This window comes from Scleropages formosus, chromosome 3 (genome assembly GCF_900964775.1).
Source record: "Scleropages formosus chromosome 3, fSclFor1.1, whole genome shotgun sequence".
Classification (NCBI taxonomy): domain Eukaryota; kingdom Metazoa; phylum Chordata; class Actinopteri; order Osteoglossiformes; family Osteoglossidae; genus Scleropages; species Scleropages formosus.
The window spans coordinates 8,771,654-8,794,410 of record NC_041808.1 but is presented as its reverse complement, the minus strand read 5'-3'; the positions used below and the strand labels follow the sequence as shown (position 1 = coordinate 8,794,410).

General features: G+C 42.9%; 1 protein-coding gene across 1 annotated transcript; it reads left to right on the top strand.

Moving 5' to 3' along the window:
* Positions 1-230: 230 nt before the first annotated feature.
* LOC108923797 (uncharacterized threonine-rich GPI-anchored glycoprotein PJ4664.02-like) lies at positions 231-20,534 on the top strand. Its single transcript, XM_018734757.2, has 36 exons — positions 231-265; positions 829-1,126; positions 4,784-4,887; positions 6,303-6,881; positions 7,153-7,176; positions 7,610-9,043; positions 9,137-9,172; positions 9,887-9,934; positions 10,064-10,134; positions 10,248-10,405; positions 10,510-10,561; positions 10,654-10,691; positions 10,795-10,919; positions 11,087-11,204; positions 11,652-11,728; positions 11,894-11,941; positions 12,241-12,305; positions 12,471-12,529; positions 12,637-12,679; positions 12,788-12,819; positions 13,285-13,406; positions 13,553-13,679; positions 14,780-15,048; positions 15,332-15,554; positions 15,848-16,004; positions 16,339-16,488; positions 16,640-16,762; positions 16,871-16,916; positions 17,051-17,154; positions 17,281-17,405; positions 17,607-17,878; positions 17,989-18,088; positions 18,353-18,636; positions 19,221-19,322; positions 19,745-19,897; positions 20,242-20,534. The coding sequence occupies exons 2-36, from the start codon at positions 1,053-1,055 to the stop codon at positions 20,343-20,345; spliced, it is 5,646 nt and encodes a 1,881-aa protein (XP_018590273.2). The 5' UTR covers positions 231-265; positions 829-1,052; the 3' UTR covers positions 20,346-20,534.
* Positions 20,535-22,757: the final 2,223 nt, after the last annotated feature.

Genomic DNA, 22,757 nt, shown 5'->3' with positions numbered 1-22,757 from the left:
ATAATACTGATTCTATTAACCATGTGGAATGCAATGACGATAGCATCTCCATTTTGTTGTCATTCAGCATGCATTACATTCTAGACAGTCCTTAGACATGTGGATGGAAAGTGTGCGACACATCAAACAACAGGACAAAGATGTGGAACCGTGCTCCAGGTGTGAGACAGGTTTTACAGGTAGGAAGCAGTGGTGCAGCCAAAGGACAGACTGTACCTATATGGAGAAGTCTTCCAGACATGGACCTGAGCTCCTGAGCTCTCAGGTAAAGAGTAGGTTTGAGACCTGTTGTCTCTAGTGAGATGTGAAGATGCTGGTGTGGGAAAGAACTCATTGGTGAGGGACTAGTAAGGATTAGTGATAAAGGTAGTGCCTCAGATGTGGAGAAGTGATCACCAGTTGGGAACAGTGTCTGCAGGCTGTACAGGTGAGGTACAGGTATCCACAGTGTGGTACATGTGTAGTGTGTATTTCAGGTGTGTTACAGGTATCTGAAAAATGGCACTGGTGTGGTGTTGGTGTGGTACAGCCATGTGTACAAGTGAGATATGGGTATCTGCAGTATGGTGCAGGTCTGGTGTCTGGTCAGGTGTGTTCAAGCTATGCTTTGGAAACAGCGGGGAGCTGCTGAACCGGTTTGGGGTGGTTCATTAATAGAAGATCATGAATGCCTGACATGAATGTCTGTCTTGGTATAAGACACAGATAGGGGAACTCCCTTTGTGTGTGTGTGTGTGTGTGTGTGTGTGTGTGTTGCTGTTTTCTGTCCCATGTTGAGATCTCTGACGCAAGACAGGTGTGTCTTTCCCCCTCTCTGCACAATGATAGGTGTGGTACCTGAACGCTCCAGTCAACCTGAAGCAGGGCGCACATTGTCTCACTGAACGCGATCACCTGCAGGTCCACTTTACTTCACTTTACTCCATTTTACCTCGCGCTGTACTCCACTTCGGACAAGTCTGACCCGCTTTCGCACCCGAGGACAGAGGCTGGATCCATCGCAAGGATTCCTGGAGACGGATCGGACCGGGCGCGCCCCCCATGGGAGTCACATGCCGCATCGGGAGAGGGTCTCCTCGGGAGCGCGCAATGGAGCTCGCAGCGCGACCCCGCGCGCTGCCCCCAGGTGAAACTCTCAGGTGTTCATACGCTCACAGCAGGGACTGCGACTCTGGTGCTGAAACACACACTAACACACAAAGACACGCACACCCGTACACTGTTCGCATCTTACGCGCATTTCACGTATGCGGCTCAGTTTAACGTACTTGTGACCACCAGTAAAGAAGAAAAGTTTTTTTTTTTTTTTTTTTTTTTTTTTGCGGGAAAATATGCATGAATTGATTTTTGCCCCTGAGTAAGGACCGACCGTGCTGTCAGCTGAGTCAACTGTGATGCTGCATTAACCCGTGTTCCCCGGAACCACGATACCCCACAGATACGTACAAATTGGCACAAACGAGCCCCAGCGGCTCTGTGACCGAACGTGGAATACAGTGAAAAGGGGGTAAACACGCCACTAACTTCTGTACGGAACTTAATGGAGTATATTGGTGTTTCTTCATTATTATTTTCTTAAATTTACTTTTTACTTATTTCGCGTAATGACTGCATTTTCCGTAAACACGTTCATTACCTAGTGTTTATAATTATGTTCATATCCGATAATTATATTAGTTAACCAGGGTGAACCGGTTCTGCCTTCACGCGCAGTCCACCCCCGCGCTCCGTAAAGTGACACTTCCCGGTAAACACGTGTATATGTTCAGTTTAAGTTTTAGTCTCAGTGATCGTGCGGCTGCTGTATGTATGGTGGCGTGAACAAACACCCGAGATCATGCGTGCAAGAAGAACTAATAACAATTAATGCAGAATGAATACGGAATCCACGCATCTCCCACCCACAAAATTAATTTTTATGCCTTATTTCTAATATGCAGAAGAGAAAATCTTTGGTCTTCGTTATGATGGTATTTTATATGCGCATCAGTATGTATCACGTGCCATATTCATACACAGTGGTGCGAATGTGACACAAGTCTGCCAAGTGGACCATTTGATTTCCAGAAGAATTGCTGCACAGGTAAAACACGTGGGGCCAGGAAGTGCGATGAGACCCTGGGCTGTTGCTCTGGAGAGATGCAACAGCTGAACCGTCGGACGAAACGTGGGAATGAATGGAGGGGATAATGTAAAAGATGATACGCGCACACACACACACACACACACACACACACACACACACACACCTGCCTTTCTGTAATAACAATGATAAGGAACACTGAACTGAACAGTCCAAATAAAGAACTCGGTTTTGTGGTGCTGCGCTTTCTGTTCTGCTTTTTAACCTTTACTTACTGCCCCAATGTCTGTTTTGGACTATTAATTTCTTCCTGTTTAATTCCACTCTTTTGTCACAGTTTTCTTGTATTTAAGCTGCTGGAGCATCATATAATTTTGCCTGGAATTAATTAAATATTATATCTATAATTTCACCTAGAATAGAAAGATAAGATGGGGTCATAAGACGTGCAAACCTGAAACATGTAGCGATGGGTAAGATAGAGTACAAGTGAACTTGTTTAGGTGAGATGGATTGAGGAAACAGTTCACCTTATTCAGGTGATGTAACTGAAGATAGAGTTCATTCCGGTGAGATTATCTGAGGGTACAATTCAACTTGTTCAGGTGAGATGGACTGAGGAAACGAGTACGTGTATTCTGGTGAGATAGCATGAGAGTATACAGTGATGACCAAAAGTATGTGAACCCTATAAGGATGATCATTATTCTTGTATAAAATGTTAAAATGAACTTCTAAAATCTAAATCTTCAGTCGTGAATAAATTATTACTTGCATGACTTCCTCTAAACCAACATATAGAACTGGGAATTGCACACCTTTTATGTCAGATGAGAAAGATTGCTCCTCTTTAGATAACGATTTTGCGGTAAAACCAAGGGATACAAGGGGTTCACATACTTTCAAGCAGCACTGTATGGGAGCTTGTACAGTTGAGATGGACTAAGGGGACAAGTGAGCTTTTTCAGGTGAGGCAGACTGTGGATACAAGTGAGCTTATTCAAGTGATGTGATAGAGGAAACCGATGAGTTTATTCAGTTGAGGTGGAATGAGGAAATAAGTAAGATTGCTCTTGTGAGTTGGACTGTGGGTACAAGTGAACTTGGTCCGTAACAAGAGATGGACCAAAGGCAAAGGTCAGCTTGTTTCACCATGTGAGAACAGAAGTGTGACTCAGCTGTCAAATGTTTGCTGTGGAATTTTATCCTCTTTGTTTTGAGGTCAATCGGGGGTGCGGTGGCGCAGTGGGTTGGACCGGGTCCTTCTCTCCGGTGGGTCTGGGGTTTGAGTCCCGCTTGGGGTGCCTTGCGACGGACTAGCGTCCCGTCCTGGGTGTGTCCCCTCCCCCTCCGGCCTTACGCCCTGTGTTGCCGGGTGGGCTCCGGTTCCCCGCGATCCCGTATGGGACAAGCGGTTCTGAAAGTGTGTGTTTTGAGGTCCTTGAGACCAATCCCAGCACTCATTTCACCTTGGCTATAGTAATAGCTTCCTTGTCTCAAATTTGTTCCAAATTTTTGATCTTCTAATTCTAGATCTCATCTGTCTGGTTTGGCACATTCAGATGGGTTTCTGAGAGATAGTCACAAATTTCATATGAAAGTTGCTGGTAGTAACCAGAAAAAATATTAGCACAGCTATAAAAAAGAGTAAATTAAATCCACATGCTGGCAGGTGAAGGTGTACGGACACACGCACTGTAAAGTTCACACACCGGTCTCCTGTATGCACAGTTGCTACGAGTCACCTGCTCAGGGACATTTACTTTATGGGTCACAAAACATGAAAGCTTTCCATCATAATTTGATTATGTCAGACCTATCTGGCCTGTAAACGCACAGCGATTGATGTGTGATTGCTTCTCTACATGATAGATGATGTTCAATGGCCATCCTGGGCTTGTGGGAAATGTGTGTTACATGTACAGGATCTCAGGATGAATACTGCTGTACAATTACTCAAATCACCACCACTCTGCAATGAAAACTCAGCAAATCTTAAGTACGTAGAATGTTTGCCAATAATATTCCCGTATAGCACAGGTGTCGACTCTTCAAATAATGGTATGCCTGTCCCCTTTGCTCAGCGTCTGAGTCATTTGAACAATATTATTCAGTCAAACAAGACCGCGCCTTCCTTTATATACCATGATTCATCTTTTCAAAGCACTTAGTTCACATGTTGTCAGAGCTCGGGCTATGCTAGCTGTCGACCTGCAGTAGTGACTGTTGTTTCCTGTTGGTTTGGGTGTTACAAGCTTTTCTCGAAAGCAACATACATCTCAGAGAACGATACAAAAAGAGCATTACGTCAAGGGGAGGCGATATTTGGATGCAGACACGTGATTTTTGAGTATAGTCAATTTGTCACATGCCACCATGTAAACCAGTATACATTATACAAGTACCATTACATTGGTGTTAGAGGAATGACCACTGCCCTTTAGAAGTGAATCTTTGAGGAATGGCCACTCAAACAGCTGTCTTGTAGATGTGTTAGAGGAATGACCACTCAAACAACTGCCCTGTATAGGTGAATCTTTGAGGAATGGCCACTCAAACAGCTGTCTTGTAGATGTGTTAGAGGAATGACCACTCAAACAGCTGCCCAGTAAAAGTGAATCTTTGAGGAATTACCACTCAAACAACTGTCCTGCAGACATAAGTGTTAGAGGAATGACCATTGTATCTTTTGGCTTGCAGAATGGTGTCCTTTCCTGGCCAGGATCTCAAGAGCAAAGGACACAACCTACTGCAGAGCAAAGTCTTCCTGTGTCTCTCTATCCTTCTCTGCCATGAAGCCATAGGTACGTGAACAAGAGCAGAGTGTAGCCATCACCTCTCTTACTACAAGGGAAATGTATGTGTTCTAAAATCTTTCATTTGTTAAAATTTGTATTACTTGTTTTATCTTGATCTTATTTAATTAGCTGATGCTTCCATCCATTATGACTTGCGTAACTATTGTGACAAAGCACAGGAAATACAACTAATTATTTACAGGAAAATATGTCTTCATTAGTGTCTATATGCATCACTTTTGAGGTATTCGGGTTCATTAGCATGTATTTTACGTGATGCATGTGTACTAGGGAGGAGTCTTCTGGAAGGAGGCAATGATGATAGAATCAAACTTATACCAAACCTGCCCCTCAGGGCTCTCCAGGCCTAGTTCTGGAGCTTCCTGGTATGGTTTTAAGGTCTGTCACAGATGAGCTCCACCAGGCACTGATGTTTCTGAATAAAGGAAGTGATGGGAAGATGTTCATGCTCTGAATGGAATTTGGTCATGTGACAGTGGAGGAATTTGTTCACCTTGCCAAACTGCTTTCCATATCTACTTCCTCCACTTTTGCAGTTTTTGGCCTCAGCCACAGAGAAATCATAAGATTTATATTGCAAGAATGTCCTGCCATGATAAGGGGGCGCGGTGGTGCAGTGGGTTGGACCGGGTCCTGCTCTCCTGTGGGTCTGGGGTTCGAGTCCCGCTGGGGGTGCCTTGCGGCGGACTGGCGTCCCGTCCTGGGTGTTTCCCCTCCCCCTCCGGCCTTGTGCCCTGTGTTACCGGGTAGGCTCGGGTTCCCCATGACCCCGTATGGGACAAGCGGTTCCGAAAATGTGTGTGTCCTGCCATGATGTGAAAGACATCCATGTTTTTTCGTACTCCCTCCGTTCAGTTATAGATAACATCTGTCCTGTTTGAGGTAGGAGCCACAGAGGCAAGTTGAATAATGTGAGCTACAGAGGTAGATAATGGAGAACCAAGGAAATGAGGTCTTCTCTATACTATAAGAAGAAAGAAATCCTGAGAAAATGAAGAGATGTTGTTTTTTTGCCATCTTTTCATTTTTTTAGAATAGAGCATGAAATTTTATTGTTCTTGACCACCTACCCTCAGCATGTACTAAGTCTAAAATTATTACGGTGAACCCTTGTTCACCACTGATGTGGGACCTGCTATTTTACATCCGTTGTCTCCTGTCATTCTATATGCAATGTGTGGTCGTGCAATCTGATTTTGGGTCTGCACTCATGGTGGTGTGGCATGACGATAGATGATCCTTCACTAGGTGCATTAAGAGACTGACAAAGCATTCCAGAGTATCTTCAAAAACCTCCTTGTTGATCCTGAAGAAATTCTGCAGGGCCGGTCTGAATAGTGGGGTTCTTTGTGTCGTTGGCACGATTTAATTGCTTGTTAAATTATCACTTTTTTCCACAGTGACAGAGGCTGCTTATCTGGGGGGAATGAAGGCTGTGTTTCCTAATGACTGCGGTGACCACTGGACCCTACGAGAGCAGGGGACCCTGGCAAAGCTGGCCAAGATGACCGTGTGCGTGGATGTGCGCGTCCTCTTTCCAGGCACATGGATAGCCTTCTCCTACAGAAGCCCCCACAGTCCACAATCAGAACTGACCCTGCAAGGTGACGGAAGGATTCTGTTAGTGATGCTGGGCTGGCAGAGATACCGCTTCTATGTGCCCCTGGCCCTCAACCAGTGGCATCGCGTGTGTTTATCCCTCAACGCACCCAAATCCTTCCTCACCCTGAGGGTGAACAACGTCAACTACTGGCAGAGTATCGGCACAGCAGTCTCACCCACCTCATCAAGCGGGGAATTAAGGCTGGGTTGCCAGCGCCCATCTGAGAGTGTGGCAAAAGTGGAGCTTTACCTCCTTCGTGTTTGGGATAATGTCCTTCGCCATAGCAACTGTGAGGATGGCAATGTGGTTGGTTGGAACTCAGAGCAGTGGGAGTACCACGCCAGCACAGTGATGGAAGATTCAACACTTCCATGTGGTGAGTGCCGAGGAGTGTCCCCAGCCCAACCGGCACACCCACAGCAAGCAGAGAATGGGATCTGAGTCAATATTGTGCATTTTCTACCAAACTGCAACAATTTACACATATTTTTACTGTATTTTTACAGACTGCCCACTCAGTACTATGCTGAAGCTTGGCTTTGTGCTGGATGCAATGTGTCCATGCTGAGCAGACAAATCATATGTGTGTTTGTGTGTGTGTGTGTGTGAACACGCACTTCATGTCCATGTTGCTTTTAACCTTTCAGGTCATCATCGTATCAAACGTGACGGTAAGTCCAGAGGAGCTGATGCTCCATCTGCACAGGAGTAGGCATCTGTGTGTCAGTGGTCCTTCCTTTCCTTTTGCTCCGCCTTCTCTCCTTTGTCCCACCCTTTCTTCTGCTCTTCCTCTTGTCTGTCCCACAAGCTTTTCTAAGAAGAGAGCAAAACAAACCCCCCATGGTGGGGCTGGTTGCCTTTTTCTCTTTTTACTGGCTGGTCAGTGATTAACATTTCTGAGGATAAAGTTGGTATCTTTTCAAGAACATAGAGTTCATTGGCTCTGCACACGTTCACTGGTGTTGGGTCGCTAAAATTCCTCTATCTGTTCATTGCATGGTGCTCTGTGTCTGAGTGATGTGAGATGAGTGCTTCTCAGTAGTCACTTCTGTGTGTCAGTCACTTTTGCCTGATGAGGAATTGACTCTCTGCATGTTTTGCCAGACAAAAATGGCCAAAGCCCCTTCTCGTCATCTACACAAAGCCCTACACCATCATCTATTCCTCCATCAAGCTCTGCCCCATCATCACAGACATTAACTAGTACACTACCATCTCCACCTCCAGAAACCCTTATATCTAAACCTACCTCAACCTCTACCCCACCAGCTTCAGCTACATCAACCTTTCATGCATCTAATTCATTTACATCTGTCTCCACCCCATTACCTCCACCAACTACAACTTCCACATCAACACCTTCAATTGAAAGAACCCTTACAGCTCCATCTACCTCAAATTCTACCCCAACACCTAGAGCAGCATTTACTGCTCTGTCTTCAACCACCACAACATTTTCAACAACACCCACCCTGTTACTGACAGGCTCACCTAGTACAATACCTTCTACAACATTCAGTACACCACCTTCGACACTCCCAAACACAACACCTTCAGCCACATTTACCCAACCACCTTTAACATCTCCTAACACAACACTTCCAGCTACATCCATCACACCACCTCCAACATCTCCTAACACAACATCTACCAACCCAATGCTTTCAGTCACATCCACCACACCACCTTCAACATCTCTCAGTATAACTTATCCAAACACAAAGATTTTAAGCACTCATACGACAGCACTTTTAGCATCTCCTAACACAACATCTCCCAACACCACATTTTCAACCATGTTCACTTTACCACCTTCAACATCTCCCAACATAAATGTTTCAACCACGTTCACTTCATCACCTTTAACATTTCCCAACACAACATCTCCCAACATAAATGTTTCAACCACGTTCACTTCACCACCTTTAATATTTCCCAACACAACATCTCCCAACATAAATGTTTCAACCACGTTCACTTCACCACCTTTAACATTTCCCAACACAACATCTCCCAACATAAATGTTTCAACCATGTTCACTTCACCACCTTTAATATTTCCCAACACAACATCTCCCAACATAAATGTTTCAACCACGTTCACTTCACCACCTTTAACATTTCCCAACACATCTCCCAACATAAATGTTTCAACCACGTTCACTTCACCACCTTTAACATTTCCCAACACAACATCTCCTAACATAAATGTTTCAACCACATTCACTTCACCACCTTCAACATTTCCCAACACAACATCTCCTAACATAAATGTTTCAACCACGTTCACTTCACCACCTTCAACATTTCCCAACACAACATCTCCTAACATAAATGTTTCAACCACATTCACTTCACCACCTTCAACATTTCCCAACACAACATCTCCTAACATAAATGTTTCAACCACGTTCACTTCGCCACCTTCAACATCTCCCAACACAACATCTCCCAATACAACTATATCCACCACGCTGCTGCCAGCTTCGCCCAACACGCTGCTTCCAGGCATGTCAACAGCAACAACTCCATCAAACAGTAAGAGTAGTACTGAAATGTGGAGACCTGATTTTTGTGCAATACATAGGTGGGTCAATGATTCCTTTGCTCAGCTATAACTTTTCATTTCAGCTTCCACCTCTGAAGGTCCCTATGACAACAGCACAGGTAGGTGTATAAGAGGGGGAAAAGAGCTCTTTCTACAAATTGCATGCATCACAGTCACTGGATAGACTGGAATTTCAACCCAGTAAGATATTCAGAACCATTGAAACTCCTGATGGATTTGAAGTTAACTAGCTTCAGGCATATTCAAGTGGCAGGTCTTTGTTTTTCCGTTCATTACCTAACTTCAAGATTCTATTCATTTTAAACACTTATTATTATTTCTCTGCTTTCCGATTTTGTAACAGTGCACTTTACAGAGAATGTGCTAATTATACTCTGAGAGCATCTCACCATTTGGAGACAATGGGAAAGTAGAGCAGTGACGGCATAGCAACGATAGCAATATGTGGACAGCAGATATGACAGCTGGGACAAACTGTATGTCTCTCTCAACTAACCCATACCCTTATAGCAAAAGCTACAGCTAAAGTGGCACTTTAAAATAAAAACTTTCTCTGAGATGTACGTCGCTTTAGAGAAAAGCATCTGCTAAATGAGTAAATGTAAAATATGAACTCAAAGGCTCAGGTACAGTAATGTACAGTAAAGAATACAGTGAATAATATACCCTGTGCTGTATTATACATAAGGGGTGCAGTAAGTAATGACTCACCTGTCTGGTTACATGAGCTGACAGAAAACCTAGTTCTTTAAACACATTGTGTCCTGTTGTCCAGACTTATTTATGTGTCCTTTCACCCCCCCCACCTGCAGGGGCGCTGGTGTTTCCCTGCTCATTTTCAGAGTCCTGTGCAAATGCGAGTGAGTAGCCTGCCCTTTTAATCAAGCACTGTTGTCCTTGTGCTTTGTGTCACTAGTTGAGATCCTTATTGTAAGGAAATAACCCCAAGTATTTTGATGTGTGCGTGTGTGTGTTTGTGTGTAACATAGCTGCCTTCTACTGGATGGACCTTGAAGTAAATGTAACAGGAGTCCAGAATGAGTCAGACATAACCGTTGAGGTGAGCTCATGTGACCCATTGGGTGTGGGTGGGTTATGTGAACTACTGGGAAAGTGTGGCTGGAAGGGTGTGAGAACATTACCTCCACCTGCATAACCCTTTCTGCTTGACAGCTCACTCAACTCTTCAGCATCTATGATTGCGTAGCATCCAACAGTACGAGCATCACAGTGACGCCGCTTGCCACCCCAGCCAACATAACTGTCACCACGAACAACACAACTGTCTTGCTACTTAGCTCAAGCCAGAGCCAGAACACCACCTCTGGCAGGTGAGGGAACTGCACTGGTCACATGCATGGCTGAATAAATCCTTGTTCTGAGGCCATGTACTGTCCTGCTGTCATGTCTAACAGAAATTTTGTCTGTCGCGCAGTGGTACGAGCATATGCAACAGTGTGAATGAGACCACCCGCCAACTCTTCCAGGTGGGACATAAGATACCATCGCTCTCAGCCTGGCTTCCCGTTCTGATGATTGTGTTCCTGTTCACCAAAATCACTGATTCTCCTTTTTCCAGGCTATCAAGGTCATGTGTGACACTAAGGAGAACATAAGGTTAGTGCATGTGCAATGCCGTGACTCCAAATGATCTAACTGGGCTTCCCATCCAACTATGACCCCTTGTTCTGTCTTCCCCACTCCTCCCTCCACTTGGCAGCCTTACACGGTGCTCGGTGCTTCTCCAGCTCAGCAACGCCGTCAGCACCTGTCGGCTTGTCCAGGTGCTGAAAACCACTGCGGGAAACATCCAGACCAACCTCCTGGGGAGCGTGCAGAGTGTGGGTGAGCGGACGGGGCATGAGACATGGCACAACCTTCTCACATTGAAACTCTCAACAAGCAACAGAGCTGAAACAAAGGGAAAGAAGGATTCTGATCAGCGCATTCTCTTTGGTGCAGTCCTATACTATAGTATAAACCGTACCATATCATTCTTGTCTTCTGCTCAGCCCAGGGCCACTGTCCTAATTCGATGACATCACCTCCTGCTGGAGACATTGTTATGTGTGACACCCCGACTCTGGTGTCCAGTCCATGTCAATACAGTGGACTGGTGAATGTAACATGGTAAGTATGCACGTCAGCACGGTAACTAGGGTGTTCATTACATGCTTCAACACTGCCATGTGGGGGAGTGTGTGTGTGTGCTGCAAGTTCAACTCCTATTTACAGTGGACAGAAATGAAAAATGTTTAGGTGTCAGAGGGGGACTTGTACAAACTGCCACAACATTCCTTTGAACTCTCACACACACACACACACACACACACATACACACGATATCTACAACTGCTTGAGCTGAGCAGGGTCATGGCGAGCTGGAGCCTAACCCGGCAACACATGGCGCAAGGCGGAAGGGATAGGGGACACACTCTGGATGGGATGCCAGTCCGCCACAAGGCACCCTAAGCAGGACTCAAACCCCAGACCCACCACAGAGCAGGCCCTGGCAAAACCTGTTGCTCCACCACACCCCCATTCCTTTGAACTCTGTGTTTTTTGTGTGTCCATCAGTAATAGTTATGCTGAGACTGTGTACGTTCCTCTGATGACTAACACGCCTGGGAATGTGACCTGCCCGTCCCCCAGCTGTAAGTACTCACCATGGCTCTGTTAGCGCACATCTGCCTGTTCACACATCACTACCAGACACAGCATCCCACACATCTTTTCAGATGAGACCTGCTGTTGTACAGTCAGTCATCGTGCTCCACTTGCAGAGCCATGTTTTACATCTGCTTTTTTGTTCTTTGAAGTCACAGAAGAGCAGACCTGCAGCTTCTCAGCTTACTGCAATTCAGCAGGTGAGAGCACAGTGCCATAATTGCATCCAATCAGCAGATGGCATCTGCAGGGCATTCAATCACCATCCCTCCAGTAGGCATCCAATCAACACACACCATCCACAACACATCCAGGGAACACCCGCTATCTACAGGGCATCAAATTAGCACCTGCCATTCACTGTCCATATAGTCAGCACCCATAGAGCATCCAGTCAACACACAAAATCCACAGGGCATCCAGTGAACACCCACCATCCACGGGACATCTAATCAATACACACCAAGACCACTTACTAGCTTCTTGCTGTTTCTCCTAGCTGGTTTCTACACCTTTGATATCCTCATCAATCAACAGTGGAACCAGAAAGACCTTCAGAACATGGTGAGTTCCCATGAGGTTTGGCTTCACCGTGGCGGAGAATGCCAAGCTGTTGATTGAAAAGGTGATACGATCCATGCAGTATGTATTTCTGCTTCAAGTACAGGTGTGTGTGTGTGTGTGTCTGCATGCTGCATGCAGCTGTTCTGAAAATCTCTCCCTACACAGATTGCTTCAAAGCTGAACTCTTCAGTACCATCATGCAACATCTCCACGGTGACCCCAGGGTAAGTTTACCAGCATCTTCACCTTCCATCTCGTAGCCCTTCCTGCCATCTTTATAATCAAGAAGGTACCGGAGATATGACTGTTGATTTGGAATCTTCTTTTCCAGCTCAAACTGTTCTACAAACAACTCGCTGGCAGGACTGGTTCAGGTAAGCATACTACTTATTACATGCGACTATATGGATATTGAGATGAATGATCAGGGTGGGAAGTTATTGGTGCATCAAGCAGAAATGTGATTGTTGTGTGTCCTCCAGGCTGTCAAAGTCAAGTGTCTGAGTGCAATTTTGTGAGTACCTCCATATTTCATCTTAATATGAGCTCTTTAACCTTAACATAAAGTTTGTTTTCGTCCTTACTTGAGGTACCGAAGTACTAGTTGTAGCTTGTTGGATTCAAGTGTAGCTTGTTCTACCTTCTCTGGATTTTTTTTCTCTGAATATTCAAAACATTTTTCATTGATTCATTTTCATAGATTTCATTGATCATTCATTTGCATCATATCACTGTCAAATGCATTCGTTAGTTGACATCACACTGCTTCTTCAGTAAAGTAAGATCACATTAATTTTGAGAAAAGTTAAGATAGAATATTTGTAAATTTTCTTATTTTTCTGGAAAAAAAGGAATAATATCGCTCAAATGTTCACTAATAATTTAAAGAATAAATCAGCCAGAAATGGTTGGTTGACTTAAAAATGCAGAACACACACACACAAAGTGCTGACTGAGTCCCATTCAATCTACCTACCAGGAACTGCAGTGTGTACTTGAAGCTGGTCCAGCGCCTGGCTGTGTGTGACGTCTGGAGTGGGGTTAGTGATGCCTTCTCAGACATGGCAGGAATGAACCTATCCAGTTCTGTCATCATGCTGGGTGAGTGCTGCGGTCAGTGTGGGAAGGTCCACAGTACCGCTCGGTGTGGTCAGTGCGCTTTCTGTATAAAGCGTGCTTGTTCATGTGTTCAGTGTATCTGAGACTACGTGTGTCTAACACACTGGCTGTTCTCTTCTTTTTTTTAGCTATATACAGTTTAGAATCAGGACCCACAGCAGATCTTTGGAATTTAAACTTCTCAATGGAATTCGTTTCCTTGAACCGTTCCCTAATCTGCCACGTGACTACTCCACTCAACAATATGATGCCTTGGTCAGTATCACTGGTCATATGGACCATCCTTAGTGGTCACATGTCCCTCAGTGCTACTCACTGCTCATATGTTCAGCATTGGTCACACTGACCATTCAGAACTGAATGCGCTGATTCCTGGTGAACAGCGTTTGTGTGTGTGTGTGTGTGTGTGTGTGTGCCCAGCCAGTAGATGGCAATAACATGATGAGGAATCTGCACACGTTTATGGAATGAATTGGTCGATCAGAATTCAATTCAAGTTTGTGGTTTTATTTTCTGTAGATTTAAATTATTTTTAATGTAGTTTGAAGTATATACATGTGTTTATTTAGCTCTTTGTCTAAAGTGATTCATAGGAATAAGAAGCAGGAATTTTTATTAGCAAAAAAAAGAGCCATACAAGCTACAGAGAGTTTGGGCGGGAAACGGGTCTACTGTAAATAGTTGGATTCTGGGTAAATGGTAAATAAAGTGTTCAACCACTGGGGGAAATTCCGGGGAATATAATGGTGTGGCTGTGTTTGGGAGGGAGTAGAAAGAAAGGTGGGGGAGCTAAGCAGGGTGGGAGGGCTGCCTTGAAGTGCAGGTTCTTGAGGGGACGGGTTTGTTGGACTGAGAGTGTTATTTCTCTGTGTGCTAGTGTTTCAATGCACTGTTTAAAATGAACGCTGCCTGTGTGTCCTCCTTCACCCTCTCTGAACTCAGAGTGCCGTGTACCACAGTAATTTTAAAAAGATCAAATATATTGATTGTGACGTGGTAGTAAGAATAACTGAAGTTTCAAAACATTGCAAGCAGTTGCAATCATAAGTTACTTTTATGATTATAACTCCATTTGGGGTGATAATTGTTGTTGAACTGAATATGGGCAGTAATTCTTGTTCTTCTTACAAACTCATTAACAAGTAAATGTACTTTATGTGTGTGTCTGTTTAATACTTAACATTTCAAGTGACATCTTTTTATTGAATGTCTACATGCGGGTTTTGTCTCCTTTCTATTGAGTATAATCTGTTTTTTTTTTTTTTTTTTTTTTCCAGTAGTTTTTAAATATCATGCTGTGATGAGGATGACTTTTCATTGTATATCAATGTAAGTGTTCATTCTCTTTTTTTCAGCGGTCCAGAGAAAAATATCTATGCTTTACTGAATGAAAGTTGTTCAGGTCCAAGTTCCTTGCCATCCACAAGCAGCACTTCTGTTCCAGCCACATCAATGACCACTGTATGGGCAAATACCACGGTCGGAGCCTCCAACACAACAGAAAACTCCACATCTGTGGTCTACAATGCTACAACGATTGGAGCAAATGCCACAGATTCTGGCTTTGAACCAGTAGGTGGTGCTACCACAGTCTCGAGCAATACCACAATGATGTCAACAACAGGTAATCATGGCCACCGTAATCTGGTGTTTAGTGCTTAAAGCCATCACCTTGTAATTTGATATAACCCTGCTGCATAAATAGGTAAATCATTGTATGATTACTGTACAAACGTCATGCTTCTCTTCATTACGTATAACATTGAAAGTCACCTTGGAGAAAAGTGTATGAGAAATAAATGATGATAATCATAATAATCAAAAGTCCATGAATGACTATATGGTGATGTCTTGGAGATTAAATTTATGTTAATTTTGTGGCCCACCTCTCCCCACCGTTTCCACAGCCTCTGGAACAACAGTGAGTGTGGAGGAAGAGCTGGCAGGGCTGTTGGCCTCGACGAGCGACGTTTTGGCCCTCAACTCTTCTGAGGTGGAGATGCTCGTCTCAAAGCTACAGCAACTGCTCTCAGGGCCCAACGTCAGCCTGGCTGTTGGCAATACTACCATTGCTATTGTCAGCAACCTGCTCAATGCTTCTGCCAGTGTCTTGGCTGCCTCTTCCACCAGGTCAGATCCCCAGTCCATTGGCCATGGCTGTTTCATGTGATGTTATCGTGCTATAATCTGTCACATTTCAGAGAAATATATTTTCACACTTTCCCTCAACTCTCCTGAGCTTTAAGCACAATTTTTCTGTCCAAAAACCACCAGATGATCAGTGCCTTATTCAGTTTCTCAGACCTAACAGTGGTGTGATCCTCACTTCTGGGTTCTTACATTGATATTAGTGAAAAAAATATTGAACTTAATTAAGATGAGAATTTTCAGCAAGATTTCTTCTTTTACCTTTTCTCACATAGGCTCATTGAAGTGGTGGACACAGTGGGGCTCAAGCTTGTTCTGACCAATGGGATACAGACCATCCAGTCTCCCTCACTTGCTCTGGCTGTAAAAAAAATGAATGGCACAAACTTCCAGCAGACTTCTTTCACTATATTGGACCCCAACAATATCCAGGTGCAAACCCCAGACACAACCCCTCTTCGCAGACCAGCTGCATACTTTATCTTCACCTTTCTAACTTGAGTTCATGTCCAGCTGAAAATGCAAATCTCTATTACCCAACACCTAAACTTCAACTGTCTCAGACGTTGGTGTTTTACTCTGCATTCAATCAGCAGAGGATGATCATTACTCTTCAGTAGTCATACACCTTGACTGTATATGTCTTACAATTTCTGGTGTGTGTCCATTTGTTTTCCATGTGCTCTGAAATATTTAGTATGTGCTTACAAACTTAAAATCCCAATCTGTTCTTGAATTTTTTCATGTCACATTATTTCGGTTGCAGGTCAGTGGTGAGGCCAAGCTTGGACGGTCAGTATTGCCCCAAGCCTCTATTACACTCCCAGCCTCATTGACCAGTAACTTGACTCCAGAGGAGCAGCTGCAGGCCTCCAGAGTCCAGTTCAACTTCTACCAGAAGAGCACCTTGTTTGTGGTACCAGCATTCTTATGTCCTACTTGTCCAGAATCACTGTAACGCTTGAACCTGAGGGTTTAACCTATGTCTTTGATGCCCTGTAAACAATAATGAAACACTCTGTTGAAGCACTCCCCTACTTCATTGTTACTGCTGGATTTCCCTCCAGGATCCATCCCTTGGAAACCGCACACTGAATAGTGGGATCCTTGGTTCCAGTGTGTCCAACCTGACTATCAGTGGTTTGAAAGACAATGTGGTCTTCACTCTAAGGAACAATGAACCCATTTCAGTATGTCACGATTATACGCTTGCTGGCAATCTTCGGTCTGATATCTTGTTATGTTCATGACTGGTTCACAAGATGGCTTTTTTCTTCTCATTCTGGTTCTCTGCACAGGCAAACTTTGTAGCTTCCTGTGTTTTCTGGGACTTCAGTAGAAATGGTGAGTATTTTTGTATTTATTCAGGCCAAGCTGGCAATATTGAGAGTGCTTTTCGTGCATGAACCAAAAACCCTGCACACCTGCACATTTTTATTGGTTGACCTGGTTGACCTATTACGTGTTAATTTTGGAAGGTGGACAGGGAGGCTGGAACTCTGCGGGCTGTTTCATTCAGAACTCTACAGATGAGGAAACCATCTGCAGCTGTAACCACCTGACCAGCTTTGGTGTGTTGCTGGTGAGTGCTTCTCTAAGGTCAACCACTTAAAGAAGCTGTCTGTTCTATTCCCTGGAGGATACGATGTTGCACACAGGACTGTGACACCAGGTATAATAGCTTTGCTGTTGCTCTTGCTCCTCACAGGACATTTCGATGCAGGGCATAACAGACCCGACGCAGATTTTAATCCTCACCTATATTACCTACATTGGCTGTGGAATATCTGCAATCTTCCTGTCTGTCACCTTGCTCACTTACCTGGCCTTTGAGTGAGTCTCCTTACCACTGATGTAACCATTAATCATTCCACCATAAAACATACTCAGTATTTATTCAGTCAGAAATCATTTGCTTAGTGAATAACTTTTCAAAAGTAACGTACCGTAGCTTAGTGTTTAGCCTTTTAACCAACGGTTTGACAGCATTTATAAAATTCGTCTCCCTGACTCACTCGTTCATCTCACCCCCAGAAAGCTGCGCAAGGACATCCCATCCAAGATCCTCATCAACCTGTGCCTGGCCCTGCTGCTGCTCAACCTGGTCTTCCTACTGGACTCCTGGCTGGCATTATATTCTCATGCTGTTGGCCTTTGCATCTCTACTGCCTTCTTTTTGCACTACTTTCTGCTGGCCTCCTTTACCTGGATGGGTCTTGAGGCCTTCCACATGTACCTGGCTCTTGTCAAGGTCTTCAATACCTATGTACCCAGATACATGCTCAAGTTTGGCCTCGTTGGCTGGGGTATGAGTTTTGTATTTGTTCTGAGACTGCTGTACATGTTTTTGTGAAGCACTGAGAATGAGCGTGTAGACATCAAAGGTTCTATTCTGCATTTCTATGTATCTCTTTAGGTGTCCCCCTTATTGTGGTCATCATAGTCATTGCCATCAACAAAGACAACTACGGCCTTATGTCATATGGTCGGTTCCCTGATGGTTCCACAGATGATTTGTGAGTCTTCCTCTTCTAATACTTTGTCCCAATCTCTTCTAGCAGTCTTTTGTATAACTGTGTCAACTCAAATGAAATAATGTCCCTAGGGTAAAAATGACTTTTATTTTTAAGTAATGAGGGGAAGTTTAAAGAGAAGTGAGAAGGGAAAAGAGAATTTAAGATGCTATAAAACCTGTGGTTTTGATGATATATTACATCAAAGTCCTCCAAGGTCATTCAGACTTTGGATGCATGTAACAACAGCTGTATCTGTGTTTCCAGTTGCTGGATAAAGAATAATGTGGCCTTCTATGTCGCCGTGGTGGCCTACTTCTGCCTGATATTCCTGCTCAACATGGCCATGTTTGTGGTGGTTCTGGTTCAGCTGTGTCGGATCAAGCGGCAGAATCCCCACAACACACAGCACAGAAACGTATGGCAGGAGATGCGTAGTGTGGCTGGGCTCACCTTTCTCCTTGGCCTCACTTGGGGTTTTGCCTTCTTTGCCTGGGGGCCCGTCAACCTGGCATTCATGTATCTCTTCTGCATCTTCAACTGCCTGCAAGGTGAGGTCCCAAGGCACACCAGCCAAAGCTGGGCAGCAAATTACAAGGAAATTCACCAGGACTGCATCCCATACTACAACTAAAAGATACCTCACACCCCTTCTACAGAACAGATATTAATAAATACAGTTTCTTGATTCACAGAAATCATGTGGTCAAAGTACTGTACGTAAATTTGACAATGTAATTTTCTCAAAGTTCTCCACTAAACCAAAAACACAAATCATTCCTATTACAGCAACAGTATTACACAAGACTGTTGTTCTGTCATACACAGCACTGGATCTGTAAATAAAAATTCCTTTATATCTCACAAGACATCCTTTTTTTTTTTTTGTTTTGTTTTTTTTACTCCATCCCTAGTTTTTTTTTTTTTTTTTTTCCAATAAAACAGAAATGTATGCCAAGATTCATACCAAGAAAAAATTTTTTTATACAAATGTTCACTGGGTTGTTACATCATGAAATTGAGGGTGAATGCATGCTTTGGATGGTTCAGAGGAGGGTTAATGTTGAATTTTTCCTCATCAAATGTAGGTAATACCAGAAAAATCCCACTTGGGCATTCCCTTGTCTCCCTACAGGCTTCTTCATCTTTGTGTTCCACTGTGCTGTCAAAGATGTCGTTCGGCGTCAGTGGAGAACCTATCTGTGCTGTGGGAAATTGTGGCTCCCAGAGAACTCAGGTATAGCATCTCTTGTGGTGTGAATCTCAGCTCATCTGCTAGCTGTCAGTTTGTCTCATTCACATCTAAGTAATTTTTTTGTGAATTCCTACTATGTGTGATAAAAATCAGTGCTGTTTTTGGATGTGTGGCATTCATGCAACTAATTAAATTATTTAGAAAATTAGTTCAGATCATTTTGTTCTCCAAATTTTGGAAGGTGCAGCATTCAACCCAAAGTGCACTTTGCAAATTGAAAATGGCCTTACTTTTTTATCTGTCTGATGAATGACAGAATTGACATCACCCATTTTTCTGCAGTACAGGTCCAGTGGGGGAACAATTTAGAAGTGCAAGGGTCAAAGATAGAGATCAGGACAATGTGTGGTGTCCTTGAGTCACACATGTTAAACTGTTTTTTCTCTTCTTGTTTCACTCTCAAGACTGGAGCCAAACTGCCACGCAGAAGACAATGAGGAATCGGTCTAGAGTGATGGCCACATCCTCGCGTTCATCTAACTCAACAGAGTCCAACAACTTCTCCAGCACTGCCTCATTCCTGCCCAGGGATCAGGCAGAGACAGCCAATGGCATTGGTGGGCCACTGTTGCTGAGTTCGACAAATGTTCTTCACTCACCCTTCTTTTAACATTTCAGAGTGAACAAAGGTTTTACTGAAACCACTTGCAAAGGATTACCTTCTTGCATTTGTGTGACATATTTCTTGCATGTGTACATATACATGACATTATAAAAAATTGATTTTCTACTCCTGTAAAGCATTCAGAAGTTTCAGCAATTAATCAACAATGAAAACTCTTAGGGGAAAAATCTTGGATAAATCAACTAATTACCAGGGATAGAGCCATATTATTAGGGTCTGTCTCTGAGTTTTTGCATGTAGCCCATTTGAAGTATGACGCAGTGTCTCCTCCTACAGGCAATCCAGTTGAAGACGCGGTTATCACTGCAATGGAGCAGCCCAGTGAAGATGTGGTTTTAAATGAGATCAACAGCAGACACAGGCACCAAAGGGAACACTGAATTGTGTGTGTGTGTGTGTGTGTGTGTGTGTGTGTGTGTGTGTGTGTGTGTGTGTGTCAGTCAATATCCTTAGGTCTTCACAGTGAATGCCTCATAAACTGACTTCAGATGTCCGAATTCTGTTTTTGTACTGAATCCAATGATTTTTCTCCAAAATATAGGGATGCTTAGTACATTTCTACTTATCACAGGTACATATGTTCATTAATATAGCTAAACATGTATTATTATTATTATTATTATTGTTGTTATTGTTAATTACATCTTTGTCCAAGGCAACTTATAATATCTTCTACATTCAGAATATTAAAATATATTCCAAAGAGACCCTTTTTAACATCTGGGCTCTTTATAACACTTTTCTTGTTAGTCAGCTGTATTATCAATTTAGCATTGTTATCAGAAATTATGTGTTTAGCCAAATATTCTAAAACTGCCTATGTCATTAAACACCTGTTTCATCCCACAATGGTACACTGGCTGTAGTACAGCTCCAGTGCACATTACTGCACATTTTTATGCTTTTTCCTACCTCTGATGAGGCTTCCTCTAGGATATCATCTCTTTACTTCTTGCATTTCAAACCAAAAAATGGAAAAATACTAGTAAATATTGAACCAATGAAACAGATTTAAACATATTGCTAAAATTTTCATAGCAAGGAGCACTTCAGTGGTGCATGTTTATGAGATGTATGAAAATGGGTTTTTCATATTGAATGGGTACTTACTGGAACCATGAATTAGCTTGTTAAATTATTTTTGTTCATGATAAAAATGGTTGAGGTGTCAAAACACTTTTTAGTAAGGAGTCGAGCTATAAAAAGATTGATTGGTTTTTCTGAATCCACACACACATATGCGCGCACACACGAGTATGTCTGAAGCACATCTGTTCATCCTTTGAAGAAAGCTCTTATTCAGTACAGGGTCAATATAGTGTGGAGTCCGTCCTAGGGTGTAAGGTAGGGAACACCTGGATCGGACACCAGGTGTAAACCTGTAGGTGAAGAACTACAAACACATTACCTTTACAGAGGTAAACCTGTACACCATTACACACAGGTAACGCTAACTAATGGTTAACTAAGTTAATTAAAGACACCATGACATATAGAAAGAGTATTCCATGTACCACATCCATCCACTAAGTTATTGGACATGTATGAAGACTGATTTCCTGAAGTTCCTCCCTATTTCAGGAAACTATTTATTTGAGGTTTTTTCTGCCTCCAGCATTTGTAAATATGTTTTTATTGTGATCTGTAGTTTTATTTTTCTGTTTAAAAAGTACATTTTTAGCACTGTTTGGTTGTATTATATTGGATGTAGTGGACAGTATGCCTTATTCATGCATTTTATTATACTTTTATAGACAACCAACAAACAATAATTTACTGCAAAATGTATGTTTTCCATCAGAGAAAAAAATAACATAATAAAGTTTATTTTGTTGGAAATTTTGACTTCATCTTTTAAGATAAAAAGCACACACAAAAATGAGTCATACATCATTCAGATGTAAAGTAAATGTTAAAGTGGAAGTCTACTTCAGAATTTGAAAGATAGATGAACAGGTAGAAATTATATTAAATTCAATTTATTCATTCACAGAAACAAAATTGTGCTGAATGCACTCCAAATGGAAAGCTGCCTTGTTCATTTTCTCCTAGACAAATCATTTTGTTACCTTTGTTATGGGGTTGGTCTATGTGTATATAATTTAAAATGTTCTCTTTCTGTGTATTAGAAGGTTTGTCTGTTGTCTGACTATTTCAGAGAACCTAACCAGTAGCCCCACCCAGTGAGTCATGTGAGATCTAGTTAATGTATAACATTCTTCATGTCAGAGGAGATATAGAGAAGCCCTCAGAATCTTGAGAACTTTTCTCCAATGAATCATTATTGATGAGACCATGTGATCAATGGCTGATGTCCTCAATAAATTCTTTATCTTCTGCAGCCAAAGTTCCAGGACTATGTCTCACTTGTTCCCCACCATCACCAGGAGAGTTTCAGGCACGGTCCTCAACAATATCAATACGCTGAACTAGTTGAACACATAATTCTGTGTGAGATTTACATTGCAGGATAAAGCTGCCTAGTCTTTCATCCATTTAATAGTCAGATTCCTGTTAAGTCCTTCGGCTGCAAAACACAATGGAAAATGTTGACAGTATGTGTTGGAATGAAATGATGCATGAAACCACAAGCGTGATACCTCAGGATCATGAAAGCAAGAGTTTAGAAACAAAATAAGTCAGAGACAAAGTGGAACACATGCCTGCTATATCAGAAACAGCATATCAAGTAGTGAAATTGAGGTGGCTTTTCACATTAACATAAGGTACAAAAACAGGAAAACAAAAAAGATGAAGAAACCTTCCATGAATGTCATATATTTCATATAAAT

Excerpts from the sequence above, each read along its gene's own strand:
- LOC108923797 (XM_018734757.2), top strand. The coding sequence starts at position 1,053 with ATGCCGCATCGGGAGAGGGTCTCCTCGGGAGCGCGCAATGGAGCTCGC. Across the intron at positions 7,177-7,609 it reads TCATCGTATCAAACGTGACG|ACAAAAATGGCCAAAGCCCC; the intron begins GTAAGTCCAGAG and ends ATGTTTTGCCAG. Across the intron at positions 11,205-11,651 it reads GGACTGGTGAATGTAACATG|TAATAGTTATGCTGAGACTG; the intron begins GTAAGTATGCAC and ends TGTGTCCATCAG.